Source organism: Oryza sativa, chromosome 3, assembly GCF_034140825.1.
Source record: "Oryza sativa Japonica Group chromosome 3, ASM3414082v1".
In the NCBI taxonomy this organism is placed as follows: domain Eukaryota; kingdom Viridiplantae; phylum Streptophyta; class Magnoliopsida; order Poales; family Poaceae; genus Oryza; species Oryza sativa.
The window spans coordinates 27,524,131-27,539,580 of record NC_089037.1 but is presented as its reverse complement, the minus strand read 5'-3'; the positions used below and the strand labels follow the sequence as shown (position 1 = coordinate 27,539,580).

The window sequence follows — 15,450 nt, the reverse complement described above, 5'->3', positions numbered from 1 at the left end:
GTTTAGAGGAATCGTTCCGTATAATCCATTTAACTGTTTAGTAATGAGATCAATATGATGCTACAGAAAGAAAATCAAATTCATACTGTATCGTCTCAGAATAAGTTTAATTTCCGTCTCTCCTATTTATCTAAAAAATAAGTCCATTTTCTAGAAATTATTGTGTTAAAGTCTATGAAAGTAGATGGCATTGGAAATTAATAAAGTAGCTAGGAAATAATTGCATTTAGATTTAATTAAATGTGGGTATTTAATTAGTCTTTTTAGCTTTTTAATGCTATGTATAAGATGAGTGAAAATAAACTTATTTCAAAATCGGTGGAGTATATATAAGTAGAACTATAAACAATCCTACTTTACAAAAACGATAAGCTTATTTGGTTTATTGCCATACCAGAATATTGACAATGCTAAAAGATAAGCAAATTTTAGTAGTGCCAAATGTTTTAGCAACTTACGTATCTTATTGACATATTTTGTTAGCAAACTAAACAATAGCCAAACTACTATTCAAAATATCAACAATTCGGTAGACAGGGCATATTTTGGCATCAAATTTTCGCGACCCTTTGATCTCATCCCCTCCCGCGCGCGCGACGCGATATGCTTTGCTACGTGGGGGGCGGGGCGGTGAACCGGTTTGGGGGGGGGGGGGATCCACACCGTAGCGTAGCATCGGCGTACGTGCTTTTACTGAGACGGGCCCCGTACGACGACGTCTCTGGCCCGTGTGTGCCGCGTCGCGGGACATGAGAGATTTGATGGGGGAGCGAGACGCTCTCTCTATCGTTCTCGTCGTCTCGTGCATGTAGTGGCGTCGCACGGCATATGTCTGGGAGATTACGCGCTAGCCATCCGTAGCTAGCTCCTGCATGCCCCGGCATGTCCGGCAGGCCCCGGACATGTACACTACTGCAGCAGCTAATATACACGCTCGACATGGCTCCTTTCCCATTGGTCTCCGTGTACCGTGTACGTATGCGTGCATGTGCAACCGTACATGCGTATATATATTTACGTAGTGGAGTACTACGCTAGATACTACTCCTAGGTACTAGAACAGTATATATGTTGTTGTACAGACAGGGCCATATATAGGGGCCATCAATGTGATTTGATGATTCATGTGCGAGTAGAGAGGAGTATATGCATGGTGGTGGTACTGGTAAAATGGCGCAGGGGTACGTACGCGGCGTACGTGCCACCACATGTGTGTACAGCGTTGTACGTACTAGTACTCCACAACCAAGTTCCAATCGCGACTGTGTCATTGCGATTGTGTCTGTTGCGGGTTGGCAACCCATCATGCGTACAAAAGAGCCTTCCGCTCATTGGCTCTTTGGCAGTAAACAGCACTCCCCCTGTCCCCCAAAAAAAAAAAAACCTAGACATGCATAGATGTGATATATCCTAGGAGCCTATGTCGAGATTTATTGAACAACTCCCTCCGTCCCATAATAAAGGGTTTTTGGTTGATGTGACATATCCTAGTACAATTAATCTTGACAGACCGAACTCAAAATATCTTATGAGTATTATGTAACGGAGGGAGTAGGATATATCACATCCATGCTAAATTTGTTTTTTTTCTACAGAGGAAGTACCTCTCAGGCTGTGTTCTTTACTTGGTATTGGGAATTAATTACTCTCGCAATCAAAACGGAACGACTAATTAGCGCATAGTTTTTTTAAATAGATTAATATGATTTCTTAAAGCAATTTTCTTATATATATATATATATATTTATTTATTTAAAAAAACTTACCGTTTAGTAGTTTTAAAAATATATAAAAAATGAGATAAGTGAGTTGGGAACTTCAACAAAAGAGCTCAGCCTGATCACCGCATTTACCGATAGCAATTACCCACGCAGGAGGTGGACGCTTAGGCCATATTTTTCGGTTTTCATGATTTGTGTCGATATACGCATGGTTAGTGAAATTTCTCATGAATATATATTACCTTCTTCTCCAAATATTTGACGTTTGTTTGTTCAATTTTAAATTAACCAACGTTAAAAAAAAAGAAATGGAGGGAGTACAATTTATGGGCGTTAGACCGTACCTTATTCAGCACAGCTGGCTGCAGCCTCAAAGTCATATACTTCCTCCGTTTCACAATGTAAGTCATTCTAACATTTTTCATATTCATATAGATGTTAATGAATCTAGATAGATATATATGTCTAAATTCATTAACATCAATATGAACGTGGGAAATGCTAGAATGATTTACATTGTGAAACGGAGGGAGTAGTAATAATTAACCATCAGTCATTCGTGCAAGCCTTGTGTCCAAAGACTTCTGGTTCATTTTCTAAGCTGACATATGAGTGAGAGATCGTCTACCTCCTTACTGTTTGACTGTTTTGTTCAAGATGAATGATGTAAAGGGGCTGTTATATTCTTAAAGTTGTTTGGTTGAGTTTGGTAGAAACGAGACGATGACTAGAGAGAATATTCCCTCAAGACTCAGCACAGGTTAATCCTAAAATAAAATTTGACGGACCAATCCATCTCACCGCCTCACTCTCATTAACATACAGGTCATACCCACCCATCCTTAAAAAAATGGACCATTCCATTTTATCCCTTAAAAACAAAAATGGCTTCAATCTATTATGTCTTGTCCTCGAACCAAACACTGCTTAAAGTTTTGAGATACGAGTTTGCGAGGTTTTATATAAGATAACAATAATCAAAGTTGTAGGTGCTGACTAGCAAAAGCAATGAGGCTAAGGCAGAAATGATATTGTAGGAAAAAAAAGAAATTGTTGTGAGGAGGTAATTAATCAGCTTGAGAACACATGGATTTCCCATCGGAGTTAAAAAAACAAAATAAACACGAAATGTAATGGGGCGAGGAGCATAGGGAGGTCCAATGATGAAGCTAGCTAGTGGCGCTGTATAGTCCCATAGAACGCCCAAGAATTCGGTCGAGTTTAGAACTATTGTAGATGTACTTCCTAATATTATAAACATTTTATATGGATCATCTTTTGTTTTGACTTATTACATATAGAAGGATTATCATTGCTCTAGATCACAATTAGCTATGCCACTGGTGAGAGGTGGTGATGATCCTCATTGGTACTAGTTGGCCGCGTATTTTTCACCGGTTTTGTAGTTTTATCGTCAAACAAAATCATACTTTTAAATGGTTAGATGCAACTCTATGTATATAGAAAATATATGATAATGTAGATTTATATATGTCTTATGTTATCACAATGCAATTCATGCTTTGTTTTTCCAAGTGTCATTATGTATTGTTATAATATATGAATATGATTTTCATGGCAATATGGGTATTGTTGTATTTAGACAGTTTGCATCTCTCTACTTCACTCAAGTTTTATCTAAAAATGGATTCGGGTAATAATATCTAATAATCGTATGCTATCTTATCATGCATAATAAAACACAATACACATATTAAACAATAATCACATATTAAACAATAATTTGATTGTATTCGGAAAACATGGTGTTATGCACAAAATATGTATCAGTGCTATGTATAACTATGAGATGAAGCAAAAAGAGGTGAATGGATAACTAATAAATAATCGATTGAATTGGATGAATAAGTAGCTTCTTAATCTAACGGTTGTTATTTTTATATTAATATGATCTGATGGCTTAAAATTGTTGATGATATGGCTTCTTGCATATCTTATTGTATAGGAGTAAATGCTTTTTAGTGGGTACCAACTAGGAAGATAGGATTGTCGTGGTGCCATTAACGAGACCTAATTAAGGTGCATGCTACTTTGGAGGAAAAATAGCGTTAAGTACATGAGACAAGTGTCAGCAATTGAAAAATTGGAATTTCACTCCCTTCATCCCTGAAAGACCTTTTATGTTTTCCATCTCATCTCCTTGGATGGATTTTTCAGGATCGTTCACACTATCTGATAACGAACTAAAATGGCTCCTCAGAAAAGATTACTGTATTTCCTTTCTTAAAAGAAAGACATTACTTATTGCTTATTGAAAGGTTTAATCTATTATTATTATTATCTAAAACCTCAAAATACGATGTATGGTCGACGGTCCAAGGTCCATTGCCATCTTATGTGTACTGGTCTACTGGACTACTGGTACCGTGCTGGCAGAAGGTTAATGCGGCGCCGTAAGTTGCATGCCGAGCGTGGCCGTATATGATCTACTACTTACTATATGTTCGTATGGCATACTATTAGCGAGTGTAAATGCATGTCACGTTGGCCTGTAAGCCTGTTCCCTAGCATGGGGTTCGCCGAGGATTTTGTGCTATGCGGTTATAAATGATGCCACACGTGTACTTGAGCTCACTTCATCTGTCCCAAATATAAAAGTACTTTTAGAATTTCCTTTTTATGATTAAGAAGTAATATGAAATTAAACTAGTTCTATTCCAATCTGATCATTTCGTAAAACTTTTTAGGTCTTTCCGAAATGATTATCATCTTAATTATCGATATCTATTGTTTATTCATCTATAAGCAAATGGTATCGTTACATATCTGTTCATTTATTTATGCCAAAGTAAATGATATCGTAGCATGCCTCACATGCATGCAGTTGCACGTAATACAACATATTAATTGATGAGGTTTAATTTTAGAAGATATGGTGCTTCTTGTCTTGGTCTCGAATGATACCTTCTATAAATATGATGATTAAAATGAAAAATGAGAAAGTCAGAAGAGGGATTTAACAAGAGGTAATTATGATCAGCTAAGATAAGAAAATATAGATGTAGAGAAGTCGTTGTATTTGAGGATTAAATTTGAACGATATTTTTTTATCTGAAGCAGTATTAATGTAGAACCGCCTGGCGCCAGCAGTCCTAAACATATTTTGACTTTGTACCAGTAGGATCATCGAGTCAATGATGATATGGAAGTAAACTAATAACCAAAATTCTCCCTCGTAATTATTTTAAAATGATGGGAATGATACCTGTACGGCTGTACTATAACTCCATAGGGTACTGGCAGATAATAAATACATATGAGAGGAAATCGATCAATAGTGCACTTTTTGGACAAACATCAGTTATTGTAAATATGTTATTTATTGACAGGTATTTTAAGTACTACCTTAGGGAGTATATTGCAAGAAAAATCTAATTTACTCTCTCAAACAATTTCGCTATAGCAGTTAACACCCTAAACATTTTTTTGACTCGTTCTACATCCCGAAACATTGAAAATGGTTCACCTTCCTCCTAATGATATGCATGTTTATTGTTTCTCTCTATATGTCATATTTTACGCTAAATTTTGGTTGAATTGATAGATGCATTATAACTTACCCATAATATTTTAAAGATTTTTTTATCTACTTTTAAATAGGTAGGAAACACTAAAACTAGTTAAATATTGAGGTTTAAAATAGTAATGAAATTTTTGAAAATATTTTGCAACTTTGATAATTGTGTCATCTATGGCTCTAAAAATTTTAGTTCAAAATACGACTCGTATGAGGAGAAACAAAGAAAAGAAATGCTAATGAGTGGTGTCGGAGCTCAAACTCCTCTAGCATGGAGAAGTGGCACTCTTTTGGGATTCGGCCAGGGAGCGGGTGTGTGGAAACGAGGTGATTGGCATCTCATGGATCATCAAGGGCTAAAAAAACAATGGTTTAGACAGGTTTGGGATGATCGGAAGTGTAACACACTACTTCTGTGTTCTTAGCTAGATGATGATGATGATGATGTTTACAGAGAATTTCTTGAGGGTTATTTGTGTCTGCTAGGGGATGAGCTCTTGCTCTCTAAGTTGCAGCTTGAGTTGAACTAAGTCTAACCCAATTGAACATTCCCCCTTTCTCAGTGGTATTGGTCATCTTTTTATATGTCATGGGGATACCACAGTGCCCATACATGTGTGCACAAGTGGGACCCAACCCACAAGTGGTGGTATGCTTGGCCTTGTCACATGATAGTTGGGGGCCGGGCACTATTGGCCCTAAACTTGCATTTCAGTCATGTTGGTGGGGCATAGAGCGGCTTCTCTCCACCCCATTAGGCCAGTCCCAACCCAATGACTAGGACGGTGTCCATAGCATAAATAAGCTGTCATCTAGGATGTAAGATGATGTGGCAAGTGATTAAATGAGGAAAGAGAAGAAAACCAGGTCTTGCATGAGACATGGTTCTACACAACATCCAAGACATCATGTGAGATAAGTAGCATTAAATTTAAGTATGGAACATTGGTGTTTGCATTGAAAGAGTAGTTTCTTGATGATGTGAAGGTTTATAGAAACCATATCTAGTGTCTTGGGTTGGGACTGGTCTTACTCCTTCCTTCGACGCGTGGCTTAGGGTAGGTGATGTGGATACCTTGGTGGTTGTTGGGTCAGCGCACCAGCCTCGAAGGCTAGGTGGAGCCGTACCGTGGTGTCCTAGGGTTGGTGTATGTCACCTCGCATTGAATATGAGACTTGATTGAGTCAATGCATTGCATCTACCTCGAGCACATAGGGAAAGGTGGAAGATGTCCCTAAGCATAGCCCATGGGGGGCAAAGCTTGGGGACGGATGTGCCCCGAGCACAGCCCACTGGGAGCCGCACTCATGGGCGGACCTGCCTTGAGCACAACCCACGGGGAGCTACACCTGGGGACAGATGTGCCCCGAGCACAGCCCAGGGCCCGGGCCTAGGGGCGGATGTGCCTCGAGCACAACCCACGAGGTGTCGGGCCTAGAGGCGGATGCGCCCTGAGCACAGTCCACATGGGGCTGCGCTTGGGGAAAGGCGACAAATGTGCCTCAAGCATAGCCCATGGAGGGCTACACCTGGTGGCGAATTTTCCCCAAGCACAGGTCATGGGAGGTCGTGTTAGGGAGCAGTGGCAAATACGACCCGAGTAGCTGGCGATTGGGACCTTGGTTTCTATTTCTCCGACAAACAGTAAAATGAATTGTTTTCAATTGTTCAAGGTGTTAATTGCTCCAATAAAATAGTTCAAGACTTCACGGGAGTAAAATGGACCTTTATCAGTATACTTGTTTTGTTGATGGAGGATTGCCCTACATTCCTTCATTTGTATCTCAAATGTAAGTTGTTTATATCTTTGTATTCTCTAGCTCTATGTAGTAGGGATGAAAACAGAGCGGATAGTTTCCATCCGCTCCGGACAAAAACGGATACGGATACCTTTCGGATCGGAAATTTCTCGGATAGTTCGGATACGGATACGAATACGGATATTTTCTCCCGGGTATGGTATCGGGGTTTCCGTCGGATATAGATAATAATTCGGATATTCGGTGAACAGTGCTATTCGGATATCCACAGAAGCCACGAGACATACCCCCATTTCTTTCTAACTCTATAACCTTCAATATACCTTTATAGATTTTAATAGTAGTTTATCTCTTAACACTAGTCAATACTATTAATATTACTTAAATTTTAAAAATATTTATAAATTATACTTCATTTTGTATAAAATGAGCTAATTATATATGTTGATATTTATTTCTATTAGAAGTTGAGTTGGTTTTCGTGTTCCGAGAAAAAATATTTCCATATTCGTGTCCGATCATATTCGATTCTTATTCCTATTCGATTTTCAGTATTCGTTTTCGTATCCGGTAAAAAAATATAAAAACAAATATGGTATGAGCACTATCCATCCTTATCCGCTCCGTTTTCATCCCTACTAGTATGTAGGAGTACATAATATTACCGCATGGACAACACGAAAAGCAAGCATGTTTCGACATCTGCCGCACACAGAACCGATAAACCGTGAAAAAACAAATAAAACAACTAAAAATATTGATGGATAAAAATTTTAATTGATATTATTAACGGATAAAAATTAATGTTTAAAAAACAGACTAGATGAAAAAAAAACTACTCCTAAATGGCTAACTTCAACTCTATAAAACCATGTGGGACAATGAATGCCAAGTTACTGACTTCTTGTGCGTCCTGCTCGGCCCTCAGAGCTATAGCTAATTTGCCAGTATATATAGGAGCGCTCAATTCGATCCTGTAGACCGTAGATTGGCCGCACGAGGTACGTATACGCGGCTACGCGCGCGCTACAAATCGCACAAGCGATCGATCGTCTCATGCGTTGTGCGGTCGATCATCATGAGTAGTACTCCCTCCGTCACTTAATATAAGAGATTTTGATATTTTACTTGCACATTATGACCACTCGTCTTATTAAAAAAATTGTGTAAATATAAAAAACGAAAAATTGTGCTTAAAATACTTTAGATAATAAAGTAAGTCATAAATAAAATAAATAATAATTCTAAATTTTTTTAAATAAGACAAATGGTCAAACAGTACAAGTATAAAAATCAAAATCCCTTATATTAAGGGACAGAGGGAGTAGTAGTAACAAACAAGAGACAAATAGATCCTCACTCGCACGGATATACGCTCTCTACGTTATTCTGGGAACAGAGCAAAAAAATCCTGATGTTATAGGACAGTAATCAAATCCTTTAATTTTTTACTGCTGCTACTACTACTACGTATAGGATCCCGAGGAGATACGTACGTGTAGACGAGGACAAAAAATCTGGATGAACTGTAGTGGTACAAATTTTTTTTTGCCGGCGCCGTTCCACACACGGCCGTAGGTAGCACGACGCGATTAAAATTCTGATACGGGAACGGGAAGTCCGCGTGCGCCATTGCTCCCTCCTGACCAACAGGAATGGACCATATTGGTTTATTGTTTGGAGTACATATGATCCAGCGAATGCGAATTGGACCACGGTTTGTTTAATTGTTGGGACTACATTGGTCCAGCGAATTTCGGAGTTAATGCTTTTGCGGCAGCTCTATCTCGACTGGTTAGCTTGATAGATACTCCCGCCTCCGTTCACTTAATTTTGATCGTCGTATTTTGAGTTGACACTGAGTATCATAGTTGATCATTTGTATGAAAACCTCTAGTGCCTCACAGTTCCATGCCGAAAACTCGAATTAGAAACTGGAGCCAATTATTAGAGATGGTAGGTAAAATGACTGCGAATTACAAATCACGTCTTAATTTAAAACAAGAAAACTACTTCCTCATTCCATAAAAGTTACACATATTACTTTTACCATTAAGATAAAAATAAATTAACTCATTTTGCATATTTTGCATATTACTCTGATCCAAGAGTGCATACACGCAAGTAACCAATGAGAGTTATTATAGCTCCTTGGGTTTTGATCAAACATTTAATTTACCTCTTCATTTGAATCTTGGTGTAAAAAGACTACAAATAAAAACAACTTGTTTTAAAAAACTAAAATATGAAATAGGTATTACTCTTGTGAATGGATAGAAGTATTTAGAATGACATATCACATCTTGATTTAAAACAAGATAGCTATTTAGAATGATTTGATCATACGCTTAGACCACAACAATGGCAGACAACAACCAGGATGAAGGATGACGAAGAATGCTCTTCTGGATTTGTATCTCCTGCCGGCTACGCGCTATTATCACGGCATTCTTCCTCCTTTTCAGAGGAAAACAAAGGGTATTAAATCCCACCAGACCCAGCGCCGATGAGGCGTCGGCTCGCGCAGGTAGCCACGCCAGCTCAAAAATCTCCAGGAGCCGCAAATCTATCCCACCAGACCCAGCGCCGATGACGCGTCGGCTCGCGCAGGTAGCCACGCCAGCTCAAAAATCTCCAGGAGCCGCAAATCTCGGCAGGTTTGTATATAAGCGATTTGATGTTGTTCTGACCGGACGAGTAGTGCTCATGGAGCCGGGACTCGGGAGCGATTTCTCGCATGTGGCTCACTCATTGAAGACGCTCGTTCCCATCATATGAGTGAGATTTTTCCCAGATTTCGAGAAATATATAAGGCTGTCATGCTTTTTATTGTTACTGTGCAGACGCTTCGAGTGAGGCCAACATCACAAGAAAGCGAAGCCTTCCGAAGGAGCACCATTGACTCAGAGCGGCACTATTACCGCGTCAAAATCCCGGGATAACCAGTACAGTTTCATAACTACGCAATCCTACTGTCCCAGGACCAAGCAAAATCACACAACCCTTTGTCCCTCTCTACTACTGCACTACTATTCGTACCAGCTGTTCAAATGAACCAATTCAACCCCCGTTTCTATCTACGCTGAAGTACAGTATTACGTACTAATATAAACACATATTTGCACCCGGCACTTCCCCTCAGCCAAAAGAAAGGTATGGCACCGATTTTCTGGTTCAAAATGGGAAGTGACTGCGGCATGTGTCATTGTTCTTCAACATGTACGTCTGTCTCATCGTATATCTCCTCCTGTGCCATCATGAAAAATATGAATTAATGATATAATATTGCACAATGTCATTGTAACTACTCTTAATTTTAGAGCAGTTATGTAGGGCATTGAAGTTCAGCACATCTCATGGTTCAATGGTTGGACATATAAACATGAAAGTAACTACTTTATGAGTAGTATATGATTGGCTGATCATCCGCATCTTACTGTGTTGAATCGCCACTGAGCATGTGTTAAATAAACAAATAGAGTTGAACAAACGGACAGTTCTACAAACCTCTAATAAAAAGAGAATATTTGCAAACTACTAACCTGGAGCAGCTCTTCTATGACATCCTCCATAGTTATGATACCGACAGCTTCTTCATCTTCATTCAGTGTCGGCAATGGCTCTTCATGTATTTGAAGAACATCTGATTGATCTTTGGACCATTTTCTATTCCTGTTCCCTCTATTAGAATTCTGAGAGTTGGGGCAGCTCTTCCATCTTCTTAGTGGAGGAAGATTCTTCACAACCTTCTCACCATGCTTATCATCAATTGAGATCGCAACCTCTTTGTTCCACATGGAAAGAAAGAAAGAAAACAAGGAGAAAATGGTAAGATAAAAGGCTGTTATATATATGCCACATGCAAGCTACTGAGAAAGAAAATTGCCTTGGAGCTCACCAAGAGTTCCACCGTCGTTGGCAGGAGGTTCAGCTGCATAATTTGCATTGGTTTGTCTTATGACTACTGCCATGTGACTGTGGCCCTTCTGAAATTCATTTAGGATGTCATAGAGGGGCATGTCTTCTGAAACACTGACATTCAACAAGATGAAGGTTGCGTTAGCTGAAATGCTGAATCTTAAACTACCATACGTTCAAGTTCAATTATTCCATTTCAAGCATTTCATTAAGGTAAACAGGCACTTCAGGTAAATCTAGAAATTAGCTACTAACACTGTCATTTAGTAACTTGCTACTATTATTAGAGATACTGTTGCCATATTCTACCACGATCAAGCCTGCAATATGATAGGAAGAAAACAGAACTATCTCCTGGATTTCTATTATACACCATATCTGTTAACTTCTCCATTTTGCAATATAAATTAGTTCCCTTTTGTAGATGCCAGAATTCATTTCTACTACAAATTACAACAAAACTACGGATAAGTTAAGCATTTGCAGATGACCTAATTATATCAGCTGTTGCTTTGTGTTTGCAGTAAACCAGTGGTTAGCAGGCATTAATTTCATAGTGAGAGGAATATTCAGTTGTATTGAACAATTTCACCATTAAGATGTTGCACTGTTGGATAAAAGAACAATTTACAGTTTAATACCGTACCGAGGAATTTTGCGGATAGTTACGCTCTTTATAGGAATTTCATCATCAGGGTTGATGGATAATAAATTCTTCACCTGAAAATTGCTAATTTTAGGTGAGTACAACACAATTACATATCTGAAGTTGCCAGATAAATAAATTGCAAACCTAATGTAAATGTACTAGCAGCTCAAATCAAGATCCAGTGATCCACACCATAACATTAACCATGGATGCTTTCAAAGCATACAGATCGGTCATACAAGACACATAATGCTATCCATTTTTGTTGAAGAGCGCAGATCCACTGATCCACATCACAACATTATCTAATGCATGGATGCTCTCAAAACATACAGATCTGTCATACAAGACACATTACCGCTATGCATTTTGTTTGAAGATGGCACAGATGCAGGGTGTTGACTGTCCTGCCTGTTTTAAAATTTAAATGCACATTTACCAGCTGCAACTTATAACATGCTAATTTGAATGCCTCCTTCCTTCACAATTTATGCTCATTTACACAGCTAAGTACACTATAGAATTATCATTCTGCTGAGAAAATGTTGCGTGCTAGTTCATAATAAAAGAATTATCGTTGTGCTGAGAAAATGTTGCATGCCAGTTCATAATAAAACTACAACTAAAAAGAATCTACTCCAACTGGTGGCACTTCAATGGTTATACTCGATCCAGAGTTTGACAAACCATACGGTTTGATGTATTAAATTAAATAAGAAGCACATAAATCATATCTGGATGGTAATTAGTGATTTTGGGTTCTTTGCCAAATTTGTTAATCAAGTTCTGCTCAATCTAATGCTACAAGGCATTAACAGGTAGATGCCAAATATGAGAAAACTAAAAAAAAAGTTTCATCCAGACAAAACACAAGATACAATTTACAAGAATCGTATGATTGTTTTGAAAAGGAAGATAGCATTACCAATATCAATCCAATAATGTTTGTCTTCTTCTCATAATAAACCGGCACCCTGCTATGACCTTTGTCAAGGACTTTTTGCATTAGATCCCTGCACGAGAACATGAATGACAGGATTATGCAGTTGAGAAAAGAATATGGTAGGGCCAATTAAATCATGTGTAATTGTAACGCAACCAATACCTGTCAAGCTTTGCATTTATATCAATAGCAAATGTTTGACATAGGGGTGTCATAGCATCTTTAGCTTTCTTTTCAGTAAGCTCAAGAGCTCCAGCTATTATAGTAGTTTCATCGTGGGTTAACTCCCCACCTTTACCAGCCTGTTGAAATTGAAGTAAAACAGTTATAAAACAGATTTCCGTAACCTCAACACTCATGCAAAAACTAATAGGAAGATCAATAAACATGAATTCATTTTTTACATGACTAAGTCAATGATTGGTACAGGTAAGACCAACTAGCTCTCTAAGCCTGTCCAGTTTCAAGTGTGGACTGTGGACGGCCTGTAAGCAGAATACCAACCAAATGACCTGCTCCATTAGGACATCTAAGATCTATATTCTAACCGGGGTTGCAGACATGAGTATTTAATCACAACCTATGAAGTAAAACCATATCCTTCGTATAAAGCATGAAAGGTTAGGGGGAAAAAAAGCAAAGCATGTTTATCAGTAATATTCCAGCATGCCTATGCCCTCTGAGTCAAAATCCACTTAGGGTGAGGAAGGAATGCATCAGATTCCACTAAGTTCACTCTCCCTTTCCTTTTTATGTTTTGTATTTCTTTTGTTATTTCCTTGGAAGTGATATTGATAATAAATTACTTCAAAATAGCACATAGAATCTCCAAACCTAAGCTTTTGCACATCACACAACCCAACGAATCAGAACCCTGACTGTGGTAATTCATACGTAGATCGGATGATATACAGAGGTATTAACAATTTAACACCCGAAATTCTTAAAAAGTGGAGCTGTCTATGATCTACAATTTTGTGTAGTCTCACATACATAGGATAATAGCAATAATCTAATTTCTTCTTTAAGACACAATATTTCTGTTTACCTCATTTCCATGCAGGGTCACGAGTGTTTTTAGTTCAGCTCTACGGAAAAGAGCTGTATGACCTTTACCAAGCAGATGGTCCAGCAGCTGAAAAAGAAAAGTAAAAAAATGTTCAATACATGTGCATTCGAGGATACTAATGCTAAAAAAGAAAGTAAAATATATTTAATACATGTGCATTCGAGTATACTGATGTAATGATATTGCAGAGTCTGCGAGTATAATTACCTTGCTTATCGGATATGCAACAGGGAAGCAAACCCAAACGAGCACACGGACTAATGGAGCAACTGAGGCACCAATAGCCAGCCCATAGCGTGAACAGATGGATTGTGGTAATATCTGTTTATACCAGAACATAATATTAGCATGGGGTGCAAAAATATAGGCTTGTAGCTGAACATCATAGTAAAGTATATATAATTCACCTCACCGAACAGCAGGATCAATGTCACTGAGATCAAAATCGCACCCCAAGCAGTCACCAAGCTATCAAGGAATATGGGCAGAGCCTAGCAACATACAGAAGCATGCCATCACATGTTCATTCATCTGGAGAACCTTAAAGCTCTAACCGGTCTACAAATAGCTTGAAATAAAGCCAAATACCTCCATGGCTGCAGCATTGCAGATCAGAAGAGTACATAGCAGAAGGTGCTGGTTTTTCACAACAGGCAATATCTTAGCTGGAAAGAAAAGAGAAAAGTTAAGATGAGCAGTTTCACAAAAATATGAGAAGATTTGCATTTGACGCATGCCATTTTACATATTTAAAAAAAAAAGATGAAGCATATGCATTTCATTCAGCCAAATAAATAGCTCAAGAATGGATCGCCTAACATAGCAACAAAAGAAAACAAAAATTAGATGAGTACCAGGGTTTACTTTAGATTTTACAGGGTGTTTTTAATTTACTTTTTCTATGCCACTAGGTCTTACTTTCCGAAATAAGAAAGTGCAGAGCATGTCGCTATCCCCTAAAACAGCAGTAATACGACCACTTCCCAGGTGATCAAGCCAAACCTTCGCAACAAAAAGTACACAAAAATTTGTTGGGCCGCCTCTAAAATCGCATGGATTGATCAACCAAAAGTAGGCACAACCAAAAGTAGGCACAACGGGAAGGCCGCGTGTAGATTGCATGAATTGATCGCCCAAAAAAAAAATTATACGACCCATACGTTCCAATCACCCTCCCAACAACCGCTCTATTCGCCAAATTCATCACAAAACAACGTTCATGCATCGATTCATCGGTCCGACCGACGCCCGCGGGATGTTCGACGAAATGCCAAGCCCGGAAAAGTTGCAGCCAAATCCTACCAGAAACCCATCTAATCAGGCACGACACGCACACCAACGAACGCCGCCGCCCGTCGGAATACACCCAGGCGGCTGTCGGGCGGGGCGGGCACAGGGGAATGGCAGGGCGCGCACCTGCGTGCTTGCGGTCCTGGTCGGTGCCGGACTTGGCGAGGACCTCGAGGTCGACGAGGCTGAGGGACATGAGCCCCAGGGTGAGCCCCGACATGAGCCCCGCGAAGAGCACCAGCACCACGATGATCACCACGTGCTCGAAGAAGGCCGCCCCGCAGCAGTGGTACTCCACCGCCATCCGCCGCCGACGCCGACGCCACTCCCCCCCTACTACTCCCCTTCCCTTCCGCGCTCGCGACGCACCACCGCCTCCTCCTCCTCCGCCGCCTCCTCCTCTCTCCTCTCGCGCTCGCCGGAGCCCGCGGCTCCCGCGCTATTTAGCGGCGAGGGGGAGCGGGAGGGACGCCGCGTGGTGTGCGCTGCCCGAGCGAGCTGGGCGAGGCGAGATTTTGGAAGAGAAGAGAAGTAGAAGTGGAATCGAGAAGAGAGAGAGAC

General features: G+C 39.6%; 1 protein-coding gene across 1 annotated transcript; it reads right to left on the bottom strand.

Moving 5' to 3' along the window:
- Window positions 1-9,815: 9,815 nt before the first annotated feature.
- On the bottom strand, window positions 9,816-15,450 carry LOC4333703 (DUF21 domain-containing protein At2g14520). Its single transcript, XM_015772775.3, has 11 exons — window positions 15,016-15,450; window positions 14,188-14,264; window positions 14,007-14,090; window positions 13,807-13,920; window positions 13,579-13,665; window positions 12,693-12,832; window positions 12,513-12,600; window positions 11,585-11,658; window positions 10,919-11,052; window positions 10,563-10,804; window positions 9,816-10,267 (listed from the first exon to the last, which is right to left on the bottom strand). The coding sequence occupies exons 1-11, from the start codon at window positions 15,191-15,193 to the stop codon at window positions 10,223-10,225; spliced, it is 1,263 nt and encodes a 420-aa protein (XP_015628261.1). The 5' UTR covers window positions 15,194-15,450; the 3' UTR covers window positions 9,816-10,222.